At 51.4% G+C, this 26,264-nt stretch overlaps 2 protein-coding genes across 8 annotated transcripts in view; both read left to right on the top strand.

Moving 5' to 3' along the window:
• The window catches only part of USP48 (ubiquitin specific peptidase 48), a 107,259-nt gene extending 102,575 nt beyond the window's left edge, over positions 1-4,684 (top strand). For all 4 annotated transcript variants that reach the window (XM_030805365.1, XM_030805366.1, XM_012498556.2 and 1 more), the window contains 2 exons: positions 2,743-2,769; positions 4,147-4,684. In XM_030805365.1, coding sequence (XP_030661225.1) covers positions 2,743-2,769; positions 4,147-4,169 — 50 coding nt within the window. In that variant the 3' untranslated portion in view covers positions 4,170-4,684. The remainder of the gene's footprint in view (positions 1-2,742; positions 2,770-4,146) is intronic.
• Positions 4,685-14,320: 9,636 nt separating this feature from the next.
• RAP1GAP (RAP1 GTPase activating protein) overlaps positions 14,321-26,264 on the top strand; it is a 73,367-nt gene continuing 61,423 nt past the window's right edge. For 2 of the 4 annotated variants that reach the window (XR_004028408.1, XR_004028407.1), the window contains exon 1: positions 14,321-14,454. The gene's annotated coding sequence lies outside the window, so the exon portion shown is untranslated. Of the gene's footprint in view, positions 14,455-15,113; positions 15,195-26,264 lie in introns of all 4 variants that reach the window. The other 2 variants (XR_004028406.1, XM_030805230.1) reach the window with 2 other exon arrangements.

Genomic DNA, 26,264 nt, shown 5'->3' with positions numbered 1-26,264 from the left:
CAACCTGGGCAACATAGTGAGACCCTGTTTCTACTACAAATTTAAAAAAATAGCCAGGCATGGTGGCTCGCACCTGTGGTCTCAGATACTTGGGAGGCTGAGGTGGGTAGATTGCTTTAGCCCGGGAGTTGGAGGCTGCAGTGAGCTGTGATCATGCCACTACACTCAAGCCTGGGTGACAGATTGAGACCCTGTCTCAAAAAAGAAGAAATAATATTCAAGGTGATGGATATACTAAATACCCTGATGTGATCATTATACACTGTATGCATGTATCAAAATATCACCTGTTCCCCATAAATATGTACAAATATTATGTTTGGTTTTTATTTTTTATTTTTTTGACATGGAGTCTCATTCTGTCACCCAGGCTGGAGTGCAGTATGGCTCACTGCAACCTCCGCCTCCAGGGTTCAAGTGATTCTCCTGGCTCAGCCTCCTGAGTAGCTGGGACTATAGGCATGCGCCACCGTGCCTGGCTAACTTTTTTATTTTTGGTAGAGATGGGGTTTCATTATATTGGCCAGGCTGGTCTCAAATTCCTGTCCTCAGGTGATCTGTCCATCTTGGCCTCCCAAAGTGCTTGGATTACAGATGTGAGCTATTGCACATGGCCTCGTTTGTATTTTTTTTTAAAGCTGGCTCATGTCCCAGGCACCCTTTAGTCAATCCCACCAGTGCCCACTGAACAGAGCTTTCAGACATCTTTTTTTTTTTTTTCTGAGATGGAGTCTTACTGTTGCCCAAGCTGGAGTGCAGTGGCGTGATCTCGGCTCACTGCAGTCTCCCCTTCCTGGGTTGAAGCGATTCTTCGGCCTCAGCCTCCCAAATAGCTGGGACTGCAGGCACCTGCCACCATGCCCAGCTAATTTTTGTATTTTTAGTAGGGACAGGGTTTCACTATGTTGTCCAGGCTGCTCTGGAGCTCCTGACCTCATGATCCGCCTGCCTTGGCCTTCCAACGTGCTGAGATTACAGGCATGAGCTACTGCGCCCGGCCCAGAAATCTTTTTAGTACCTCATACTTAGGTGGATATGAGCAGCCAGATAGTTGAGGAATGAGAGCCTGGGACCAAGATATGTCGAGGAAATAGCATAGGAAGCATAATAAAGCTGGAAAATAACCTATAAATAATGGCAAAAAACAAAAAAAAGCAAACAGTAGGAAGAGGAACTATATAAAAGGAACATTTGGAGCATAGAAAAGAGTTCATGGAAATGTAAAAAATGATTGTACCCTGGGTTTGATATAGTAAGTAAAAAACTAATGGTAAGAAGGTCATGAAAGCATCTAGAAGAGGAGGGAAAGCCAGTCAAATTCACAGGATGAAGTCAGGAAGACGAGATAATCGAGCAGTGCCCACAAGATCCTGAGGGAAAGCGAGTTCCAATCGAGAAGCCTGTAACCCTCACATCTGATGGCCCCTTGAGCATATTCAAGGCCTCAAAAGATTGATCTGTCATGCACCATCTGCCATGATACTGTGTGAGGATGTGTTCTTCTTAAACATTAAATCAAGAAAGAAGGCAGCAGTGGACCCAGTAAATAGGGGATCAGCCTAGGATAAGATGCCCTAGAAGATGGTGAAGGGAAGTCTCAGAACTGCTGTTCTTCAGCAGGCAGCGAAGACACCTGATCCATATTGGAGTGGTAGGATGCGAGCTTCGGGAAGGGATGCCACAAGGAAAAGTGGAAGGGATGATGACTGTCTTCAAGAGGTTACAGGTCTTTAAGAATTTACACGTGAATTGGAGATAAATAAAGAGGAAATGAAGCTCATCAGTAATTCAGTAGTTACCAAGCCCAGAAAGACCAAGTCATACCACGTAGTATTGACCAGTATTAATGGCGTAAAAAGTAATGCCAGCGCTGGAGACTGGCTTAACAACAACAAACACCACTTCATCAGGAGGATGGGGCAGGGGCGGGTGCTATGTAAGCGGTAAAACAGCTGTTTGTATCCCTCACTGAATAATTTACTAGATTTTATCTAAAATTATGAAGTAGGCCAGGCACGATGGCCCACCCCTGTAATCCCATCACTTTGGGAGGCCATGGTGGGCAGATCACTTGAGGTCAAGAGTTCGAAACCAGCCTGGCCAACGTGGTGAAACCCTGTCTCTACTACAAATACAAAAATTAGCCAGGCGTGGTGGCGGGCGCCTGTAGTCCCAGCTACTTGGGAGGCTGAGGCCGGAGAATTGCTTGAACCCAGGAAGCAGAGGTTGCAGTGAGCCGAGATCATGCCACTGCACTCCAGCCTGAGTGACAGAGCTAGACTCCCTCTCAAAAAAAAAAAGTAAATAAATAAAATTATGAAAAGCATGTTATTTAGAAATAGGCTAAATACCAGAAGAAGCTGCTATGTGAGTCAAAAGTGACTTCTTCCAGAACTTAGGAATGGGAGGAGGAAGGGGAGAGACACAGCTCTGGAGGAGTCAGTTACATGGCTTCCCCCCAGGCCACTCCTAGAGTCGTGCACAAGGTGTGCCCTAGTTACAAACCTTGTCCTGTCGGTATTTGACTTTTTAAATGATGCATACGTATTGCTTTGATAAAAACAGAAACAAAGATTCTTCTGAGATTAATAACATCCGTTAACTTCAAAGATGATTATTACAGGTGACTAAGGTAATCAAAAGTTATTTTAAACTTTTGTCTTTAAGCATTGAAGCGATCTTATTACTGTCTGTCACGACAATCTTTTCAATTTGGAATTATTTTTTTTTTCTTTTTTTCAGTTTGTATGCCAGAAGAAGGGTTTAAAGGTAAGTTACATTTGTCATGTTTTGTTCATGAATGTCAGAGTCATCCTGTAATTTTCTGTTAAAGCGAAGGCTATAATTTGATTTTAAATTTTAATCCAATCTGAGTCTCATGACTGAAATTAATTTTAGTTAAATGCATTTCTTACTCAAGCTTCTTCATTATCTTTTTCAACACTCAGGCCTCAGATGGGGCCTCAGCTGGGGCCTGTGTGTTAGAACTGTTTCTTGCTGGATGTCCATTTGGCCTTCCCTTTCTCGTTTTATGGGAGGTTGGGAAATTAGCTAGTGGCATTTCAAGATTTATTTTTAACCTTTTCCCAGTTCTTCCTATCAAGTCCCCTCCTAGAGCAAAACAGTTTGTGTGTAACTATTAAGAATTAGTGGTACAAGAATTTGTCAGGTTTTATCAGGTCCAGTGAAAAGATTTAATTAATCACTTAGCATTAAGGCATTTGTTGGATTATTACTTGAAGAGGAGACACGGTGGTGCTCGTACTACCTCTGGGCCATGTAGTTGTGCACACTGATAATATTCAAGAAGTCATCAAATACAGACCTCTGACGTTTTCGGATTTTCCTGTTGCTGTCTTGGTTCTTTGTGAGCCGCTCCAGAAGCTCCTGGCAGATTGTGATTTTGCTAAGGAATGACTTTGAATCACATACCAGGTATTCCTTGCTAAAGCAAATGAGAGACAAATCTACCGGCCGAAATAAAGTCGTCTTCTTGCTGCAGCTTTGTTGTCTGCATGTTACCCCACTACAAAGGGACTCCTGATGGGGTCAAAACAAAGCAAAAAATGTCTTTATGAAAAATGGTTATTGGCCGGGCATGGTGGCTCACGCCTGTAATCCCAGCACTTTGGGAGGTCGAGATGGGTGGGTCACTTGAGGTCAGGAGTTCGAGACCAGTCTGGCCAACATGGTGAAACCCCATCTCTACTAAAAATACAAAAATTAGCCGGGCGTGGTGGCGCACACCTGTAATCTCAGCTACCTGGGAGGCTGAGGCAGGAGAATTGCTTGAACCTGGGAGATGAAGGTTGCAGTGAGCCAGGATTGCACCACTGCATTCTAGCCTGGGCGACGAGTGAAACTGTCTCAAAAAAGAAAAATGGTCATTAAAGGAAAGAATCAATAAAATCTGGTTAGTTTGTGTGAAGATACACTTAGGAAGCACACGGCTTTCAACAGAAATGTGATTTAGCGGAGAGCCTGGAGTCTGCTGGTATTTTGTCTTATCCTCCCACACCAAGGTGCTGCTGTGTTCATTTATTAAACTGGATGCTCCCTGTTGATGATGTGTTCTTGGTAAATGGAATCCATGAACTTTTAATCTGTAGTTCACAACTATCCCTCCACGTGTGTTTCTTTTCCCAGGTACTGGTCTTCTTGGACATTAATCTTTGAATACTTGCTGACTGCTAAGAAATGACCAGAGGGGAAGAGGAGTTTGACATGTTAGGGCATTAAAGCAAAGGTGGATTTAAGAATTAAACCATTACATGCCCCTTCCAAAAGGCAGAAATCCATTCAAACGTGACTGTCCCAAATGCCTTATGTCAAATAAAGCAGATTGCACTGATGGACATCAGACTTGAAGGAAATGTTTCCAATTTTATATTTAAGGGGGGTGGTGGGTGGGAGGGGGCAAGTAAAGATGGAACAAGTTTAGTAGCAGTAATAGTAAATCATGTTTACATATGAGATTTATAGTCGTGGGAGGGGAATAAAGTTCTGTTATATTTCCTTGCTCGAATTTCATACCAGATGCGTTGGTCCATAAAGGATTGTATCAAGTAGATGGGACAACATTCTGCTCTGAACGAAAAGTAATTTTAGAGACATAACCTGCTTACCAATGCCTGTCTTTGATTCATATTCTACTTTCAATAAAGCATGAAAGTGAAGAACTTGTCCTAAGTGTGGAAAAGTGTCTTCAGATTTAGACTCTTCTCCATGTCAGCTGTAGCGCCACCCGCCTTACACCTGCCCGGCCGTCTGTCTCTTGGTATTGGGTAAAGGAGGGGGCACCTGCATGTCTTCTGCAATGAGCAAGGAATTATGTCTCATTTTTTGACTTCAGAGGCTTTTTGCTTTGGTGCATTTCAGAAAGGATCGGGAACATTTATTATGTGTGAAAGCATCCTCTTCCGGTTTTACTGTTATTCAAAAGTGGGAAATGTACCTGGCACGTTTGAAAATAAAAAATCTGACCACCTATCAGAAGAGTAAATCAGACTGAAGTACATTTGGATAACACAAGGTTTCTTTTTTTTTTTTTTTTTTTTTTTTTTTTTTGAGACGGAGTCTCGCTCTGTCGCCCAGGCTAGAGTGCAGTGGCGCAATCTCAGCTCACTGCAAGCTCCGCCTCCCGGATTCACGCCATTCTGCCTCAGCCTCCCGAGTAGCTGGGATTACAGGCACCGGCCACCACGCCTGGCTAATTTTTTGTATTTTTAGTAGAGACGGGGTTTCACCATGTTAGCCAGGATGGTCTTGACCTCCTGACCTCGTGATCCGCCCGCCTCGGCCTCCCAAAGTGCTGGGATTACAGGCGTGAGCCACCGCGCCCGGCCAAACACAAGGTTTCTATAAAATTTATTCTTCTATCATCCATGTCACTGTTTCTGGGACCTTAGTTCTCTTTTTGAAAGCATTCTTCCAAAATGCCCTGAGAGAATCTCTTAGATCATTGTTTAAAAAAGGAAAAGAGTATGTGGATGAGGATGTGCTCTCCATCCAACTCAGGATTATCATTCTTAGCAACATGTAACCGAAGCAATATTCTTAAGAATATTGAAGGGTTTTTTTAATTGAACTTAAGACTGGAGTTTTTCATTTTAAAAAAAAAAAGTTTTCTCTGTTGAGTACCTGTGTGTAAGTTTGTGGCTGAGATGCCAGCTTAGGCATCTCTCTTGTTAACACTTTTCTTGGCCTTGGGTTTGTGCACGGCTTTTTCCCCCTTTCATGAAAATTTGAACTCAGATCATGGATGGGGAAGGCAGATTTTGATTTAAGACCCGCTAACCTTGGCAGCATCCCTTTTGAATAGCTCCTTTTGTCAGAGTAATTATGGCCATTTGGTAAAATTCTAACTTCGTGTTTGTGTTTCCCCTCTGTGTTTCTTATGTCTTCAGTCTGTGCCCCCTGAGGAGGCAGGGGGTCTCTAATGAGCCTATGGGGGAAGGTGAGAGCTGCACACAGCCCCCTCAGAAACCATCCTAGAAGCGGAACCAAGGGACCAGCTGTTCTGGCCTTGAGGTTGGCACAGGGGAAGGACTTGAAGTTGAGCTGATGGATCCTGATTTTTAGATCTCATTGTTTTATTAGCCCCAAAGAAATGAACACAGGAGCCTAAAACTAATAACACAAACTTCTTTCCCAAGGTAAAGACTTTTATAAAAGTTCACACAATGCCTGATGAAGCCGCTTCCTTTTCCTTACAAAGAAGCTTGTTGGCCAGAGAAGGTTCTTTTCGGGGATTGACATAAACATGTTAGTAGCCCCCAAAAATGTGATACATTTTCCCCAATTTGCTGTTGACAACAGTTTTGAAATTTGTTACTTAGGTATTTTTTCCTCCTGCAGTGCTAGGAAATAACAGCCTTTTGTAAATCTTTCAGGCTGGTACCAGCTCTGAGTACTGGCTTCTTTATTATCTCTGTCCAGGGGTGGGGTGGGCACCGAGTGAGCAGGTGATCCTGCAAGAGTCTGCTCTTGGCTCAGGGTCATCTTCCTCCTGCTCTGACAACTTGCCTTGTTCTGCCAGCACTGCTGAAAGTAACTGCAGCCCAGTGGCTCCAGTGACACTATGAAGCTTTATTACAAAGGCAGGAGCTCAGGCCCTAGACCCGCTGAATCAGAATCTGCAACCACAGGCCACTCCTGTGCTCTTTGAAACCCTGGGCTGGGGCCTCTCCCACCCATAGTAGGCAGAGTTGCAAAGAAACATATGCTTGTATTGAATGGCTTTGCATTGCCACCCTTCTCACTTGGTACAGGGAAAACGGGTAAAGGGTATGACCTAAAGCCCGATTCTCATTTAGTCTGTAATTACGAATAGATGGAGTCCATTTGCCTTCTGAGACTGTGAAAAGTTCAGAGACTCTTTGTGTTGGGGTTCTAATGCGTGCATGTGTACTTTTTAATATTAGATCAGTCTCCTGTATAAGGTATTATGAAGCTTGGGTCTTTTCCCCTTTATATTTCTGACCATTCTTTAATCTCAAACGAATGTGTTCAGCATACTACACTGGTACAGATTGTCACAACGAACTGAAATATAGGCTGCATTTGGGCGTCTTCATTTCCTGGGGGAATAAGTATCTTTCTGTGTATTTATGAACTCTATTGTTTAGAATTACTGTTACCTTCCTGCCAAATTAAAAAGATATGAGTGTCCCTTTGTTTCTGTGGGATCATAATCCACAGTGAATTTTTTGGTTATTTTAAATGTGCTTTTGGTTGGCCTGTGTGATCCTAGATCTGTTCATCAGACTCTAGTTAATATTGGAATCTAATGCTCAGGTGGAATAACCTGTTTGAAAAACCCAAGGGCTGATTAATCTCTCTAAACAAACTGCTGCAACGAAATGAGCAGGAAAGCCTGTCTTTCCTGTTACAGAATCATGGGGCAGAATCATATCCTTTCTCTTGGGTACTTTAGTCCTCAGCTCATTCAGTGTTAACGGGACTGCGAACAGAGTGCATGCAGATTAAAAGCCAGCGTTTTCATTTTAAGAAGATTTTCCCAGCCTGAGAAACATAGTGAGACTTCATCTCTATAAAAAAACAAAAATTAGCCAGGTATGCCGGTGGCCCCAGCTACTCTGGAGGCTGAGGCAGGATAATTGCTTGACCCCAGGAGGTCGAGGCTGTGGTGAGCTGTGATCACACCACTGCACTCAGCTTGGGCGACAGAGCGAGACCCTGTCACCAAAAAAATAAATAAATAAAAATGTGCACATCTATGATAACGCCCCATACTCCCACCCCCACCCCAGAGTACAGGGTTTTGTCAACAACATTTCTAATTCTGAAAGCTGGCATCACCACCCCCACCCAAAAACACACACACACCCATCTCCTAGACATTCTGTAGGCAGAAATACTGGCTGGGGATTTATCAACATTATTCGAACCCTCTATTTTTCATTAAAGTACAAATTATAAACATTTGTAAAATGGTAGGTGGCACTTTGTTGATTTCCATGAGCAACATTTCTGTGTCAGGTCCTGTGTGCCAGGTAGACAGTCTCATTGGAGGACAAAACCACTTCTCCATCCCATGTATCTCAAACCTTGGATTTTTTTTTTTTTTTCCATTCTGGCTGTTAATTGGGCTAAGGAGTCTGCTAGCTATCCAGACAGCACAGAAACATATAGGCAAGTGTTGAAAGTGTGGAGTTGTAGAAGTTGGGCCACCTGTGTTACAGGTAATTTCACCATTTATATCTTGTAACCAAGAAAAGTGACTTAATCTTGCTTTACCTTAATTTCTTCATCTCTCAAAATAGCAGTATTTGCTATTATTGCTTACTACACTCAGAAGATTAAACAGTAATAAATATTGTTGAGGTAAAAGGCTTTGTATTTTTCTTTGCATTTAGAAAAACTGTTGCCTTTCTGAGGAAATGCTGTTGGAATCTGTTTTGCAAGTCTTCACAAAGAGGTCTTGTAACCACCTAGCAAAGCTACCTGGAGCATCTTCTCTGAGAACTTTAGAAACTACCTTTTACTTCAAGCCCTTCCAGCTAAAATGATAACTAGACAGGTGTTCGACCATCCTGTTACATAAATCTCTCCTCCTGGCCCATAAGGATAATGAAGCCAATGGCCAAACTGCAAGCCTTCTCGATTCGGTGTTTTTTTTTTTTGCAGGGTCATGTCGAAAGGTATTTGAAACACGCTTAGAATGCATGTTGAAGATTTACGTCTCGGTGATGGGCAGTTTCTGCCCCAAAGGGGCAGCTTCAGTTGTTTTGATTGTCATTGCTTAGAACATCAGAAACAGATGTCTCGAGCTGCCGAGGCATGGCTCTGCGGGCACTGGGAAGCAAAGCCATGCGGAGGCGTGTGGCTGGTGCTCAGAGGTCACTTCCTGGTCTGAGAATTGCGTTTTTCATTATTTACCTGGTGATACTTAGTGAATAATATCGTTCAAGGGTAGAGTACACGAAACAGTTATGTCTTACGTCTCCCCTCCCCCAACAAATGACAGAACCAGTTATCAGATAAATACAGGATACTAACCATGTGAGATTTCTGCATATGGTAAGGTTTAAGTATCTCTTTGAGCCTCACTAGATTTTAGGAAGGAGGAGGTTGCAGAATTGTGGCTTGCCAGGAGTTGTATGACCTCTTCAAAGTGACAGTTTATTTTATTTTAATTTTTGAGACAGTCTTGTTCTCTTACCCAGGCTGGAATACAGTGGCACAATCTCGGCTCATTGCAACCTCCGCCTCCAGGGTTCAAGCGATTCTCCTTCCTCAGCCTCCCAAGTGGCTGGGACTACAGGCACGCGCCACCACGCCCAGCTAATTTTTGTATTTTTAGTAGAGATGGGGTTTCACCATGTTGGCCAGGACGGTGTCAATCTCTTGACCTTGTGATCCACCCGCCTCGGCCTCCCAAAGTGCTGGGATTACAGGCATGAGCCACCGCGCCCAGCATTTTTGTATTTTTAGTAGAGATGGGGTTTCACCATGTTGGCCAGGCTGGTCTCGAACTCCTGACCTCAAGTGATCTGCCCACCTTGGCCTCCCAATGTGCTGGGATTACAGGCATGAGCCACCGCTCCTGGTCTGGTTTGACTTTAGAATTGGGACCTGCACCAGCTTGTAGTGGATTGGGCTTCTGCTGTGTCTCACCCAGCAGAGACCAGACCAAGGTTGCTGCAAAAGGGATCCTACTGCGGAATGGGCTGCATCCCACAAGCGAAACACGGGTGGCAGGCTGGCCCTTCTCATTCCGTGAGCTTTCACACTTCTCATTCATGAGGCTGTGAATTCCCCCTCAAGTCAGCCCTAAGAGCTTGTCCAACATAATTACTGTATTGATCTCAAATAGAGGGCATCATCTGTTTCTCCCCAACATGCTTTTAAAAAAAAGAAAGGAAAAAAAAACCCTGCTTTCAAGGACTTGGAGGGCCTTTGAAGTGAAATTGCTCTCGGACAGGGAGGGAGCCAGCCTTATAACAGCAGCTGGAATGGCTGCTTGAATTCCAAATCTGCGTTAGTGCTGCCAGGCAAGGCAGGCCCTCAGCCACAGGAAGTGGGGCACGCACTCCAGGGAGGCCAGGAGGCCGACGCAGCCACTGCCTGGGTTGGATTGTTGCCTGCTGGCACACTGGCCTCTGCACAATTCTATCTGGGTTTTCCTTTCCCTGGTGCTCTGGTGTTTTGTAACCGAGGGAATGCTAAACTGCAACCAGTTCCTTTTATGATCCTGGACAAGTCTGTTCCCCTTTGAGCCTCGGCGTTCTCTCTGAAAGGAAGTGGGATGTGTAGAAGTTGTCAAACATGAACTCCGTGGAAGGAGATAGTGGGGCCTCCTCCCACACCCACCTACTCCCTTGAGGAAGCTCCAGGCAGTACATTTGGAAAGCTACCAAACAGGACTACCTCTCAGGACTCCTCTTGTTTTATTAGTCTCTGAGCTGCCTCTTCGGTTGGTTTATCTGGAGTTTTTGTAGCATCTTCTCACTCATTCACAGCATGTCTCTTGTTCTCTGGATGAAGGAGGCTCCAAGTCGTGCTAGACTGTGGAGTTCTGGAACTAGAGTATACTGTTTATTTCCTGTACTGGAAGCCAGAGTTAGGGCCAGGCTGGATTTTATGTCTGCACCTAAAACCATTCCGTCCCCCACAAATGAATCAACCTCATTAGTGCTAGACTGTCGTAGCTCCCTGAGAACAGGGCTCTGGCCGTCTTACCACTGTATTCCCACAGCGGCCCACGTGATACATCCTCAGTAAGAAAAAATGAACGGCTACTTCGGAATCTGTTAGGAGTTTTCCCGTGGCCCCTTGGGGAAGAGCTCTTTTTACTACTTTGGTTTGACCAGTACTGTCCCCACCTTCAGGCTTTTCTTCTTTGTCCTCAACACAGGGACTTCCTAACTATTCATGATCCAAAGACCTCTAACCCCAGGGGTAGTCTCTGCCACGTCTGCTGCACCAGCTTGGCAGCCTCCCACCCAGACGGGGGCTGCTGGCTCTTCCCTGATGCGTGTGCCCTGGCGCCGACTGCCACTCTTCATCCTGCCTTGCTGTGGTTAGAGTGGAACTGTCCTCTGCTCCGAGCCGTCCCTGAAGCCCACCCTCCTTGCGGCCTTTCCTAGACCTTACCTGCGGCTCTGTGGACAGCACACCTTGAGGACTCGCTGCTTTGGGGTTTTCTTCCCCTACTTGCTCTGGTGGGCAGTTCCCATCTCAGTTTTTCTCCCAGTTGATCTGACTGGGAAGGAGTGGGCGGGCAGAGATGGGGAGTTATTTCCAAGAGGCATCATTCGCATTTTAGGACTCTTCCCCCCTTCCTCACCTGCAGTCTCCTGCATTAGTTGGAGTTTACTGTGGTGCCACCCATGTTTTCGTTCTCCAGCCTTTTTGGATGCCAGATTTTTAAAGCCAGCTTTCATTTCTCAGTGATCGGGAGCACAGAGATGGTGGCTGGGTCGCAACGTATTAAGTGTCTGAGACAAGGCTTGTGCCCAGAGGCAGCCATGCGTGAGTGGTCAGTCCCGAGTGGTTTGGATTGAAATAGGACAGGGAAAGCAAAGCTCCAGGGCCTTTGTCCAGTCTTCCCCCTCAGTAGCTAGGCTCCATGCCAAGCTCTGTGCCCAGCCCCCTACGGCACGTGCTGCCTCCTCGCCAGGGCCCCTGACAGTCTCAGAATGGTGCCCCCCAGGACACATGGGAGATTATAAGCCTCTTGCATTGAGGGAGGTTTTCTGTAAAGGGGAAAATACTGTAATTGAAAAGCTCCTTGATTATAAAGAAGAAATAGAGACGCCTGGCATAGAAGAGCCTTCGTTCTTTGGTCTACTCAGCCAGGGTCGGGGACATTCAGTACCCCCATGCTAATAGGCTCTTGAGCTCTTAAGGACCTTGGAGTCTGCAGGTCCAGACTCCAGAAGGTTATGGGACCATGAAGGAGGTCACACAGCTGTACCCCTTGGCTTGCTGCATTTCTGCATCTCCAGTGCCTCCATCTGCCCCCTCCCTCCAGCTCAGGTGGGACACCTTTGTCTCCACTCAGCACTCTGGGATGTACCATCAGCAATGCCTGGCCAGAATTGAGGGTCTCTGTCTTAAAGCATGGAGGAGAAAGGGGCCCTTTTGGAACAGGAGTTAGGGAAGCAAGAAGCATGAAGATTGTGCTCAGAATTGAATTCAGGGAGCAATGCATAAAAAAGCGAAAGGATGGGTGGAGATATGGTGCTTAAAAGGATCCTGGAATCCATGTACTTCTGAGATCTGTGAGCCCCGCCCCTGCTGAAGATGAGCCAGCCCCAGTACATGCTGCCCTTGAAGGTCTATAGGCATTCTGTTGGCGTTTCCTAAATAGGATGTATTTCACCAAGCATCTCCCAGGACCAGAGCCCTGCAGGACATACCTGTCTAGGGCAGTTGCTATCCCCCACAGTCCCTTCCCCACCATCCCCAGAAGCGCCTCGGCCAGCCTCATTCAACTTCTTGCCTTTTTATTACAGTGTTTGAGCCAACTATATAGTCCTGGTGTATTCCTAGGCAGGAGATCAAAGGGCCCCCAGGTCGGGTGGGCCGTGAGTGAGCACGTGATACTGCAGGAGTCTTCCTCCTGCCCTGACAACTTGCCTTGTTCTACCAGTGCTGCTCAGGATGTCTGCAGCCCGGCAGCGCCAGCAACGCCATGAAGCTTCATTGAATAAATGCGGGATCTCAGGCTCCAGGGCCACTGAATCTGAATCTGAGTCTACAGACCGCTCCTGCGCTCTTAGAAGTTTGAGAAACCCCCCTGGGCTGGGGTCTCTTTCCCATATACAGCTAGGGAGCTTGCTGGAGGGAGGAATCGACACAGAGGACTGCAAAGAACAAGTGTCTGATCTCCTGCCTTCCCCTCTGCCCTTTCACAGGTGGGCGGATGAGTGGGAAGAGGGTGGGGTATTTCCTGCTGTTCCCCCTTACTCACCTCTTCTCCACGGGGGTTAGAGTCTTGACCGGGAAACATGGCTCTGGTCCCCAGCCCCTGTGGGACTGAAAACCCGGAGGCTTGCATGTCTCAGATCCTCCAGAGGCTGATGTTAAGGGTTGCTGAAGACCTCGGATCTTTTCTTTTGTGAAATGCAGCCCATGTGGCCGGGAAAATAGTGGGAGCTGGAAGTGACAGTTGTGATTTTAAGCACACAGTAGTAGATGCTCAAGAAATACATTGAGTACATGTCTTGGACTTTCCCCTCCCTAAATATTATCTGTCAAGTGGGCCTATTGGACTTGTTGACCTTGGAGGGCACCGTCGACTTGACTCACCAATTCGAAATGGTTGAGAGAGAGGTTTGTCTTTGCGCCTTTTGCAGCCTGTTTTCCCAGTTCTTAGAACATTGGGGTGAGATCCAGAGATCTCAGAGATCCCCCTGGAACACGAGTGTTCTGTGACGAGTTCATGACCTTGGAGCCACCAACCATACCCTCACCCGTTGTCCCCCACAGTTCTGGCCTTGCAGACCCCTTTGCTTCATGTGGGCTGTTCCCCGGGGAGGAGCTCAGTGAACAAAGAGGTGTGGGTGAGGGCTCCCCCTTGGTGGGGAGTGGGGCACAGGGGCCTCAGGCTTTGTTGACCATCAAATAAGGGACTCGAGTGGGCAGGCCGCTCACTTGCTGTGGACCTTGGGCAAGTCTCTTAACTCTCCCTGGGCCTTGGAAGTCAGGCTGAGGTGATCTCTGCGCCCCCTCCCTGCCTGGGTTTTCACTCTTGTTCTGATCCCACTTTCCTCCTGGTGCCTCCCTTCCACTTCTCCGTAGCCTATGGCTCCCCTCCCCACACCCACCCTGTGCCTGGGTTAGGCTGGGGCGGAGGCGAGCTGCCCAGTCCAGAGACAAGTCCAAGAGCCGCGAATGGGCTGGCGAGGGTCAACCGCGTGGCCTCTGCCAGGAAGCGCACCGAGCGCCCGGGTGAGGAGGGCGTCAGCCAGGGCGCAGCAGCTTCGTCGCCCAGCGAAGCCTGTGCGCCTTCCTCTCGTCCCTGCAGACAAGCGGAGCCCATGGGGGCCGTGGCCCCACCTATCCCGACGTCTCCACTTGCTCCAGAAGTTGTCCCAGTCCCTTTGGAGCAAGAGCTGTTGCCTGGACCGCTGGGCTGTCGCCCAGGTTCTGCCACCGTCTAGCTGTGTAACCTTGAGCCAGTCCCTGCCTCTCTCTGGTCCTCAGTTTCCCCACCTGTAAAATGGGGGCACCGAGAACCCTCCTCCGGGACCTGCGGCGGGGCGGGGCGGCAGGGCGGGGGCCTCCCTGCCGCTCCCGCGCCCGCGGCTTGGGCTCTGCAGTGAGGGGGGAGCGGCGCCGGGGAAGGAGCGCTCCGCGGTCATGTGACGTCCCCCTCCCCGAACTGCGGCGGCGACGAACGCCGGCCGCGTCTGAGCAGAGCTGCAGCGGCGGCCGCGGGCACCAGAGTGCCGAGCCCAGGACGCCCCTGGCCCAGGCCCGCGGGTGAGTGCGCCCCGCCAGGGCTGCGGCCCTGGAAAGGGGAAGGGGACGGAGGTGTCCAGACTCCCGTCGGCCCACAGCCAAGACCCCGCGCGGGCGGGCGGGGACGGAGGGTGGGGGCGAACGCGTGGGGAACCCGGCTCTCCAGGGGCGAGGGGTGGGCGCAGCTGGGCTCGCGCAGCCCGGTCTTGACGGCGGCTGGAGAAGTGGGGGGAGGCCTGGACTGAGCCGGCTGAACCCCCAGCCTGCGGGACTTGGTCCAGGCCGCGGCCAGGGGGCTTTGGTCCCACCCCCCTGGGTGGGTGGGGAGTCCAGTTTTCCGCCCACCTCGAGGTGGGGGCGCCTGGGGTTTAGAGGAGGGACTGTGGGAAGTGGGCGCGTTTCCTCCATCCCTGGGGAGGGGCCCAAGCCCTAGCGCCCCCCAGAGGGGGGCGCTCCTGTCCTCAGAGGAAGGAAGTGGGGGCCTCAGATCAACGACCCTGAGCGGGGAGGGCGGTGATGTCCTTGCATCCCCAGAGACAGGACGCATTCCCCTGTCCCTGACCCGCGGCAGAGCGGGGCACACGCGTCACGCAGTTGGGCGCCCCCTCGTCGCCCCCCCCCGGCTCGGCAGGATCTGAGGACTCGGTGGGAATTCACGGGGCGGTTTCCGTGCTCTGCAGGGTTTGGTGCCAGCTGCGGGGCGCCTGGGCTTGGGGAAGAAACCTTGGGTACACACACCCGCACAGACACGGTCTCCGGAGGTGAGCGGCCCCCTCCCTACCCTAACAGACCCCAGCCTGTGCGTGCCCTCGGAGTCCTTGTTGGGGTCATAGCACAGGCCTGGTGGTGGGGTCAGGAAGAACATCCACGGCTCACAGGGCGCATTGGCCTCTGTCCCCGGGCTCCAGTCCCCTCCCTGCCAAGTCAGAGGTCAGGCCCCTGGGGCGGCAGGCAGGAGGGACACTGAGGGATGGGGCACTGAGGCAGGAGGGGCACTGAGGGAAGCTGGCCAGGTGGAAGTAGGAGAGAAAGGCAATGGGGGTGAGATGGTACCACTTCCTCCCCATAGGAGGCTCTCAGGAGGCTCCTGGTCCCCCTGCACAGGTAGTGGTCCCTCCTTCCTGAGGGTGTTTGGGGAAAAACGCTATGGTTGGGGCACTGGGGAAGGTTGCCTCGCAGGTGAGACAGAACATTGGCCAAAGGTGTCCCTGAATGGGCTTCTGGACTGGCACAGAGCCCTGAGGGCTGTGGCTGAGTGGGGAGGCAGTGGTCAGGTCCAGCTGGCCATGGGGCCCCCCCATTCCCCTCTCCAGGACCTCAGCCTCACTCTGAGAGCCCCCGGCAGCTGGAGGGTCTGGCAAGAGGTGCGTGTTCCTTGATAGCCTTGGGAAGGGTTCCAGGGTAATGATTAATCCTCAGGTGGCACAAGCAATTTCCCCCTTCACAGCAATATTTCAGGGCAGGGGCTGAAGCCTCCATTGCACAGATGAGGAAACTGAGACTCGGAGAGGCTAAATGAACTGCCTGAGGTCACCTAGTCACCTTCAGCGAGGTCTAGAATCGTGGTACTCTGACTCTTGATGGGAGCAGATCTCCACAGCGGTGGAGTGGAGGAAGGGTGAACGTCCATGTGGACCTGCTCTCCTTTGCTGCCAGGAGGGGAGGGTGCCCGTGGCTGGAAGCTGGGTCAGGTTGAGGAGAGGGTCCAGAGTCCTAGGTTTGCCTTGCCACCCCTTCCCATGGAGGGAGGGTTGTCCCATGGAGCACCATAATGGTGCTTTCACCCTGGGACCTTCCCAGCTTCCTTGGGCAAAGCCCTCTCCTCTTCTCTTCTTCCCAAGGTGCCTGCCTGGCAGGGGTCTCAGGAGGCCCCTCTCCTGGCTCTAACTACCCTCCACTCTTAGGAGACAAGAAGGATTCTTCCTTTGGCCTCTTGGAGGGCAGCAGGGAGAGAGGTCTCTGCCACTCAGGCCTCAGGCTCCCACAGCAGGGCCTCCACCTCCCCCTCACCTGGCCGTGCCTCTGCCCTGCTGTCAAGTTCTGGGGCCAAGAGGCCCTTTGAGGACTCCTCCGGCAGATCTGTCCTCCATGCTGCCGTCTGTCTGCGGAGGCCTTTGTCCTGGCTGGCTGTCAGAGGCTGCCGAGCAGCCGCACGTGCTGTGCAAACAACCGAGACCTGAGCACGGCCAGACACAAACGCAAATACAGTTTGGCTGACAGATGCCCTGAGACCCAGACACAGGAACACAATGGGCACACCCAGGCCAAGACCCCTGCCCCCGACTCTGCCTGACACACAAACACTGAGAGTCACACCATCCAGATGCTGGCATGTGTGTACACAGAGAGACGGAGGTTGTCAGCAAGGAGAAGAGCCTCTTCAGAAGCCCTCATCTGCTGTCGTCTGCCTCCATTATCTCCTCCAGGGTGCACACATGGTACACGCACATGCAGGAAGAACACAAGGACGCCCTACGCCCTTAAAAATGAACCTGGCAGACACACACATGCACCCACCCACACCCAGGCCATCATGGGTGCACACACGCATGAATTACATCAGCTTCCTGCGTGTGGGATGTGAACACTTCATCACCCGGGGAGGGAAGTGGAGGCCCCCGACCATTCCCAGCAAAGCCTCCCCTTCCTCCCTCTTTTCTGATTCATGTGGACCCAGCTTGGCTGACCCCAAGAATCCTGGGAAACTGCCTGGTGCTTCCCACTCAGTGGACCCTCCTCTCCTGCCTCCCCTCTGTGTACACACCCAGCGGGTTGCCACGGGAGCCTCTCCCCAGGCTGCTCCTTTGCTGTCCCTGAAGGTGTTGTTTTGCAGGTCCTTCCCAAGACAGGACAGGCCCCAGCGCAGGCTCCAAGTGGCTCTGGGGTTCCCTTTCCTTTCCGCTTTTGCTAGAGGCATTACCAGGCCCCAGTTTCTGCTTTGTCCTCCCAGCAAGGCTGGGGGCCAGCTGGTGTGAAGGGAAGGGAGCCCTCAGCACTCTCTGCTCACCTCCTTGCATGGCAGGACCTCTGCCAGGCTGGCCCTGGCACCTGTGCCTCTGAGAGACTGGCGCTGTGGAGAGGTGCTTCTGTGGGCTTAGGTGAGGCCTCCAGGGCAGACATGCTAGATGGGGAGCGGTGAGGGGCTCCCAGCTCCACCACGCTCCCTCGGCATTCACACCAAGCCTGCCAGAGTGCTGATTCCCTGTCCAAGCCTGGCCCTGCCTCTTGCTGGCTGTGTGGCCCGGACAAGTCATTTTCCCTCTCTGGGCCCAGCTCCAGCTCTGGGAGGCAGCTGAGCCTGGCTGGGGAATGAGGAAAGTCAGAGATGTGAGGTGGCAGCCCTGTGCCAATAAGGAAAGGAAGTTTGGCTCTGGTGGCAGTGTGGGCACATAGGGCCCCAGACTGAGGACTTCCTGCAGAGTGCAGCCTCTGGATCCACACTAGGGCCAAGCAGGGGTCGCCAGTCTCAGGGCTTCCTGGGGCGGCCACCCTGGGGTCAGCCCAGGAGGAGGGTACCCGAGGGCAGTGGGCTGCAGCTATATTGCTCACATTTGTGGACATTTTATGCCTCAAAATGTGCTCTATAATTAGGGCTAAAGACCGGCACTGTCAGGCAGGTGGTGACTCAGAGAGGAAGAAGGGAAAAGAGGCAGAGGGGTGCTGGTGGGGAGACACCCCAAAACAGAAAGGTCCCACTGGGATTCCAGCCTTTCCTACTGCAAGAAAGGAAGCAAAACATGATGCTCCTGCTTTGCACCAGCACAATGGGAGCAGCCTTGTGTGCCTACTCCCTAAGCATTTAGTGAGCATGTAGTGGATCCCAGGGAGATGAGCTGGGTCCTGCGGTCCCTGCCACAGGCTGGTGCTATGTGTCAGATGAGGAGGTGAGGCTCAAAGAGAGAAAGTGACTTGCCCACTCTACTGGTTAATACCTCTGCCAGCCGAGGCCACCCTCCCTCGGGCCCCCATTCGGAGGAAGCAGACCCAAGTTCGAATTCTGACATTGCCACTGAGCAGCTGTACAACTTTTGGTGAGTTCCTCTCTCCCTCTGTGTCTGTTTCTTGATCTAGGAAGTGGGAATCATAGCACCTGCCTGATGAGTATGTTTCAAGGAATAAGAAGGCGAATGCAAGCAAACACTGAGGGTAGTGCCCAGCTTATCCTAGGCACTCCGCTGGGTCTGAAAGGACATAGATTGGGAGTCCTCAGGATGCCAAATCCAGTCTCTGCTGTGTGACTTCGGAAAAGTCACCTGCCTTGTCTGTGCCTCATTTCTTTCTCCCTAGAACAGGGATGACGTGCTTTTATTTGCCCACCTCCCTGGGGATGTTGTTTGTGGGGCCAGACATACTGGCTGGGAACTGCTTTGAAAAATATAAAGCTGCACTCAGAGAAACACAGAGAGACACACTGAAGGAAAAGCAAACACAGACAAATCTGGAGAAAAATCTTTTCTAAAAAACATCAAATATTTCTCTACAGCCAGAAAAAATATAAGCCTTTTCTTCAGTGTTTTGAGAGTAGTGAGAATTTTTTCAGTAACTTCACATTTCCAAGGTAGTTGGCATGGCTATCACCAGGTGAGCTGGGTAAGTTTCCTCCTTGAAGAGTCCTTGCCTGGCACATATTAGGTGTTCAGTAAATGATAATGTTAGTAGTAGGATTACGAGTTGCACAGCAAGAGGAGAAGTGGAGGCGGTCCTGGAGGCGAGACCGGCTACTGCGTGGGCAAGGGCGGGGGTGGCAATGTGGACACTGGGTTGGATTCATGGAAGGCGTGGGTAGGGACAAATTGGGGTTAGTCTATTAAGGGCCTTGAATGGCAGGCTGAGGAGTCTGTACTTCCCCAAAATCAATGCGGGATACACAGGAGGGGCAGGCTGAGCCCACTAGCCTGGAATGAGGAACCACCTGGCACAGTTCTCTGCCCTGCCACTGCTGTGTAAGGATGGCCCCCTCGCCTGTTTCCCTGGACCTCATTTTCTCCCAGTGTGCAAAGGAGAGGATTCCAGCCTCTTTCATCCCAGGGGCAGGCAAGAGGATCAACGCACCAAGCCACCCAGGAACTAGGTTGCTATGAGAGCTGGAGGGCCGGGGGCTGTCATTGGTTCAGGAAGTCAGGAACCTTGTGTTCCGCTTCTGGCCCCACCCCACTAGCTGGGTGAGCTCAGGCAAGCCGCCCGGCCTCTTTGAGCCTCCCTTTCCCTCAGTGGAATGGGAGGATGTAGTTTCTGTCTTGGCAGCACAGCTCCCATGAGTTGAAGCTGGTGACTGTGTTGTGTGAGCCTCAAGTGTGTTGTCATATCTCTGGGGGAATTGCAGTAGTTCTGGAAACTACAGTACCTGTTCCTCAGACTCCCCTGAGAATGTGGATCTGCTGGCAAGGCTGGGGTTGGGGGGCAGTGGGTGAGGATCAGATGCCTGAGCCACCTCAGAGGCTGTGACCTTCTCAAGGCCACAGGAGCCACGTGTCTGCCGCAGCCAGGCTGTGGGGGCAGCAGAGAGAAGGTGGAGGTGGGGCGGATGGGTCCAGCCCTCTGCTTGGCTCCTGAACTCTGGGCCCCAGTTCTGCGAGGGAAAGCCACCCCAGTACCCCGCTCAGAGGACAGCCCTCTCCAAGGCCCCACTCCTTGACTTAGGGCTCGAGGGATAGGGTGGAGGTCACTGATGGAGGGTGACCTTGGGAACTTCTTCCTGCCTGCAAGCTCGGTGCCAGAACTGCCAGGGCAGCCCTGATTCTTGTTCAAAAGTTGGCAGCATCAGGCACCCCCGAGAGGCTGCCAGGACAAGGCCTGAGCTGATGTCACCATCACCAGCCTCTTGCGTCTTCCCCTCTCTTAGAGGTCCAGAGAGAGGCCATCCACCTGCTGGCAGACTGCTGTAGGCACTGTGCCCACCCGGGCAGCAGGCTCAGGATGCCATGGGACTGAAGACTCTAGCCTTGCCTCATTCACCACTTGCCTTTCACTTGAGGTGCGGGAGCTCTGCCAGGGATAGAGGGTTGCCCTTACAGTCCCTCTCCCAGGGCTCCCTGCCTCTAGAAACAGGACTGGGCAGAGCCGCTGGGACAAAGACCTCACCTGTCCCAGTCCCCAAAGCCCACAGCCCTCCCTGGCTGGAGAGGTATGGGCTCTGTAGTCCTCCAAAGGGCAGAGAAGCCTGGGACCTGCCCAAACTCTACAATGCTGGGCCCACCCCGTGGCAGTCCGGGTGGGAACTGGGCAGCTAGCTCAGGAATTCTAGGAAGATTCTGGTTGTGGGGAGGCATGATGGGGCCTGCGCAATTGGATGCAGGTGGGGGCATTCATGGAGCACTTGCAGTGTGCTGGGCCCTAGGTAAGCACTTTTCATGGATCTATCTCATTTAATCCTCAGAGCAATCGTTCTTAGCAACCCTCAAAGGCTCAGAGAGGTTAAATAGCCTGCCCCAGGTCACCCAGCTGGTGAGTGGCTGGGCTGAGATTTGAATTGAGGGTTGTGTGACTCTACTTTTAGCCATTTCTGTGTACTGCATGCAGGATGAGAAGGGGTTGGGGAGGGCGCCATACAGAATCTGTGCTCTGGGTAATGGGAGCAATTCTGGGCAGGGGCAGGGGCAGGGGTGGGGCTCAGACGCGGAGGCTCATACCTGCACGACTTGGCCCTGAAGCTTCCAGGCCCTAAAGCTTCCAGCTCCCCCTCCCCATGGCCTATCCCTGGGGCCCAGTGCCCCAGGCTGGCTTGGGGGAAAAGGATGAATGGGGACAACTTTTCAGGGGTTCCCGTGGACACACAATCCCGCAGACTCTGACTTCTCCTGGCCCCCTACGTCTGTGTGAACTCCCAGCTTGGAAACCCAAGAAATCTCCAGCTTCAGAGCTGGGAAGGAGCCCACAGAGATCAGCTGGTCCAACCCCCTCGTTTTACAGATAGTAATTATCATGATTATGCCTGATGGGAGCAATTCACAAAGGACTTTCACATCTGGGTTGCTGCTGAGCGTGCCGGAGCCCCTGGGGCCAGCAAGACTCATCCGCATTTTGTGGGTGAGGAAACTGAGGTTCATAGAGGCAAGGAGATGGACCTAGGGGCACACAGTTGACCTTGGTACAGGTCTCTTCCTTCTGAGACCCAGCGCCTATGTGACATGGCTCTGGGGCTGCACCCTGCGTTGGAGTGGGGCTGGTCCTGAGAGGTCTGTATGGGGCCAGGGCAGGTATCAGGTGAGGTTCTGAGACTCTCAGTGATGCCTGCCTCCTCCCTGTCATGGGAATGCCACCCCCTTCAGTGGCGTGGTCTGGAAGAGACAGACTGGTGGGCAGAGCTGTTTCCAAGAGACTTCTCTGCCCACCATGCAAATAGGGGCTAGGCTGCCCCAGAAAATCAGATTGAGAAGGGCCCTTGGAGGGGCCTCATTATTCAGAGAAGAAAACTGGGGAGCTGCCCACAGTCACACTGTGAGCCAATGGTGGCACTAGCTCAGAACACAGATTTCCTGGCTCAGCTCGTAGCTGTCCTTGCACGTGTCCAATAATAGTACTAAAGACAGTCTCCATTTATTGTGTGCCTACTATGTGCCAGGGGTGAGCAGTTTACACTGAATCCTAAGAACAATCCTATGCGGTAAGTAGTTTTATTATCATTACCATCCCCTTTTACAGATGAAGAAACTGAGGCTTTGAGAGGTTATGAAAATGGACCAAAGTCACAAGCCAGGAAGTGGCAGAGCAGGAATTCAAGCACAGGTCCATGTGATTACAAACCCATACTGATGCCAGGCCTTATATATATTATGATAGGACTAAAGTTGACTTTCTGTTTCTTTTTGTTCATAGTCAATGTAGGACATCATTCATTCATAGAACATTTATATGGAGTGCTCACTAAAACAAGGAGACTATAGAGCTGATCAGGGTTGAGGGTCAGAGATTAGGTTATGAGGCAGGGAGTCTCAGACACTGCTAAGCTGTCTGCCTCCACCAAGGATGGCTGCCTCTCCCTCCTTTTTTTTTTTTTTTTTTTTTTGAGACAGAGTCTTGCTCTGTTGCCCAGACTGGAGTTCAGTGGCACGTTCTCAGCTCACTGCAATCTCGGCCTCCTGGATTCAAGTGATTCTTATGCTTCAGCCTGCTGAGTAGCCAGGACTACAGGCATGCACCACCACACCCAGCTAATTTTTGTATTTTTACTAGAGATGGGGTTTTGCCATACTGGCCAGGCTGTTCTCGAACTCCTGACCTCAGGCGATCCACCTGCCTCGGTCTCTCAAAGTGCTAGGATTATTACAAGCATGAGCCACCGTGCCCCAGCCATCTCCCTCCTCCTCCTGTCCCCAACCCAGCCCGACTACATTTGCAGCCTCTTCCTCTGCTCCTCCTGCCTACCTGATTTACCCTTGGGGTAAAAGAGAGCATGATTCAGCTAGGGCTCTTGGGCTTTGTATATCCCAAAGAAGACCCTACTGGCAACAGTGTTAACAGCCACCACCATGCAAGCCGTTCGTGAGGACAAGACACCATGCTAACGTGACTGTGTTGTTTAACACGCCATCACCCTGTGAGCTAAGAGCTAGTATCATCTCCATTTTCCGGATTGGAAACTAAGGCTGACAGTCACAGCTCAAGACTGAGTCGGGGCTGGGTGCAGTGGCTCTTGCCTGTAATCCCGGCACTTTGGGAGGCTGAGGCAGGAGGATCACTTGAGGTTGGGAGTTCAAGACCAGCCTGGCCAACATGGTGAAACCCCATCTCTACTAAAAATACAAAAATCAGCCAGGCATGGTGGCGGGTGCCTGTAGTCCTGGCTACTCAGGAGGCTGAGGCAAGAGAATCGCTTGAACCCTGGAGGCAGAGGTTGCAGTGAGCCAAGATCGTGCCATTGCACTCCAGCCTGGGTGACAGAGTGAGATTCTGTCTCAAAAAAAAAAAAAATAGCTGAGTTGGAACCCACTCTGTCCAGCCCTCTCGAGCCTGTGCCCTTCCTCACTGGCTCACACTGCCCTGCTCTGTATCCAGGCTGTGTAGTTATGCATTTAGAGCCCTGGTTCCTGGAAGGCAGGGCTTCAGCCAAGCAACAAGTTTATTAAGCACCTACTGTGTGTCTTGGGGAGGTGCTTTGTGAGGCTAAAGCTTGTGAGGATGGGGAGATGGGTTCCTTTGTGAGAGATCTCGAGGCTCCATGCCCGCATCCTACCCCAGGAGGCATTCAAGCCCCTGAGGATACCAGGACAGAGCAGCCACGGCAGGGCAGTGTGTACTGTTGGAAGGACTTTCTTCCTGGCAGGAGCGTCTCTCGCAGTGACTCAGAGCAGTGTGAAGACCTCAGAGAGGTTTTGTAGCCATATCTGCATCCACTGATCCTTAGGCAAGCCACTCGGCCTCTGGGACCTCGGCTTCCTGATCTGTGAAATGGGGAAGATGATTGTACCTAATTTACAGGGTGGGTTTAAGGACTGGATGAAAGCGCTTGGCACAGGGCCTCGGGAACTAGAAGGGGCTGTGCCACTGAGCCGCAGCGCACGGATGATAGGGACTGAGGTCCCGAAGAGCTCGGAAGAGCTGGATCTGCTGTTTGCACACCTCAATTTCCCCCGTCAGCCATGGCAGACATGTAACTCTTGCAAGATCGGCCTCACGGGGCTGTTGTCAGGATCACAGAGATCCCGGAACGCGTAGGTGCGGCCCCGTGATCTGCGCACCGAGAGAACGGGTCCCGCGGGAGGGGGCGGCGAGAGCACAGTGGGCGGGCGCAGGTGCGCCCTTGTGAGCTGGGAGACGTGTGGCGGCGCCTGGCGCCGGGGAGAGGGCGAGGAGGGGCGCTGGGGCCGCCTCCGTGTAAGGGAGGGGTGAGGAAGTGCGGAGGGCGGCGAGCGCGCGGCCGGTGACTCGGGGCGCTGTCCGGGCGGCTCCGGGTCCCCACCCTGCTGTGAGAGGCGCCCGGGGCGCTGTCCCTGGTCCTGGAGCCCGGCCGGCCCTCGCCTGCAGTTCTCATGACAGCCAGTTGGTGGCGCCCGAGACCGCGGCGGACTCCCGGACCCATTAGAGAACACGTTTTAAAAAGCGTTTTTCGGCCGGACGCGGTGGCTCCCGCCTGTTATCCCAACACTTTGGGAGGCTGAGGCGGGCCCATCACCTGAGGTCGGGAGTTCGAGGCCAGCCTGACCAACATGGAAAAACCCCGACTCTACTACAAATACAAAAATTAGCTGGGTCTGATGGTGCATGCCTGTAATCCCAGCTATTGAGGTGGAGGTTGCGGTGAGCCGAGATCGCGCCATTGCACTCCAGCCTGGGCGACAAGGGCAAAACTCCGCCTCAAAAAAAAAAAAAAAGCGTTCTTCATTTTCCTGTCATGATATTCCTAGGTAATAAGCCTGCCTAGACACCTGACTTCAAAAACAAACTATATACTGGCATAAGAGATGAAAAAGGCCCTCCACCTCCCTACATGAATGCTCTGGCATGACCACACCACAAGAGCCAATGAAGTAACCAGCCTTGGGCACCTATTTATTAAAAATATACCGCTAGATTTAAAAAAATTAAAATTATTGTAATAGAGATGGAGTCTTGCATTGTTACCAGGCTGGTCTCGAATTTCTGGGCTTAAGCAGTCCTCTCACCTCAGCCTCTCAAGGTGCTGGGATTACAGGTGTGAACCACCTCGCCCAGCCTACCCTTAGATTTTTTGTTTTTGTTTTTTGAGACAGAGTCTCAGAAACTCCAGGCTAGAGTGTAGTGCTGTGATCTCAGCTCACTGCAACCTCCGCCTCCCAGGTTCACGCAATTCTCCTGTCTCAGCCTCCTGAGTAGCTGGGATTACAGGGGCATGCCACCACACCTGGCTAATTTTTGTATTTTTAGTAGAGATAGGGTTTCACCATATTGGTCAGGCTGGTCTCAAACTCCTGGCCTTAGCCTCCCAAAGTGCTGGGATTACAGATGTGAGCCACTGAGCCCGGCCTACCCTTAGATTTAAGAGCAGAAAGTCATGTCGCTGTACCTGACCTCTAGTTCAGAATGACTTCAGTAGCTGCACCTTTGAAAAATGTATGACGGATTAAAGCCACACCAAAAAATATTCATTTGTAAACCAGAGTTAGGTCTAGGATGGGTTACCCGGACTTTTTACCCACTTGAATATCTAGGAGGATATCTGATGAACAACAAATCTCCTGAAGTGGGACTTTCACCAGCGTAGCTTTCCTGTCCCCCACCCACTGAATGACAGTGGTGACCCCGTCATTTCTGAGGACTGAAACCACCCTGGTACCCTCTGAGGGGCAGAGCCACCCTTGTTGAGAGCCACTGCCTCAATGAGGGCTTTGTCGGGGTGGAGAGGGGCTCTCAGAGTCTCAGATTGGTTGGCCTCCTGGGAGGGTGGTATCATAGTAACTGTTGGGAAACTCTCTCCCCCCATTATAGAAGAACCAGCAGAGGCCAGAAGTGGGAAGGCACTTGTGATGAGAAACGGTGGGTTGCCAGCAGAGCTGGGGCCACAGGCAGGTCTCCCCTGGTCAGGGCTCCACCAGCCCAGCTTCCTGAGGGAAGCTCTGGGCCTCAAGCAGTCTCCCAGCTTTGTCTAACTGCCCCTGAAAATGGGCTGGGAGGGCCACACCCTTAGCAGTGGAGGTATGAGAGGGGGGCTGGCCGGCTAGATGCCAGCCTGTAATACATGAGAGGAGTCTTGGCCTCCACTCTGCAATCCTGGAGATGCAGCAATTGCACCGTTCTCTGACCCCCAAAGAGCCATTCTGTCTCCTACCTTTATTTCTTCCCAGTAGTTAGCTGGATGCTCCATGCGTGTTTGTGAGATGTGTACACATCTGTCTGTATATATTGTATAAACATAA

This window comes from Nomascus leucogenys, chromosome 24 (assembly GCF_006542625.1).
Source record: "Nomascus leucogenys isolate Asia chromosome 24, Asia_NLE_v1, whole genome shotgun sequence".
Taxonomy (NCBI): domain Eukaryota; kingdom Metazoa; phylum Chordata; class Mammalia; order Primates; family Hylobatidae; genus Nomascus; species Nomascus leucogenys.
Note: the sequence above shows the minus strand (reverse complement) of the source record. Positions and strands in the feature narration are given on the sequence as shown.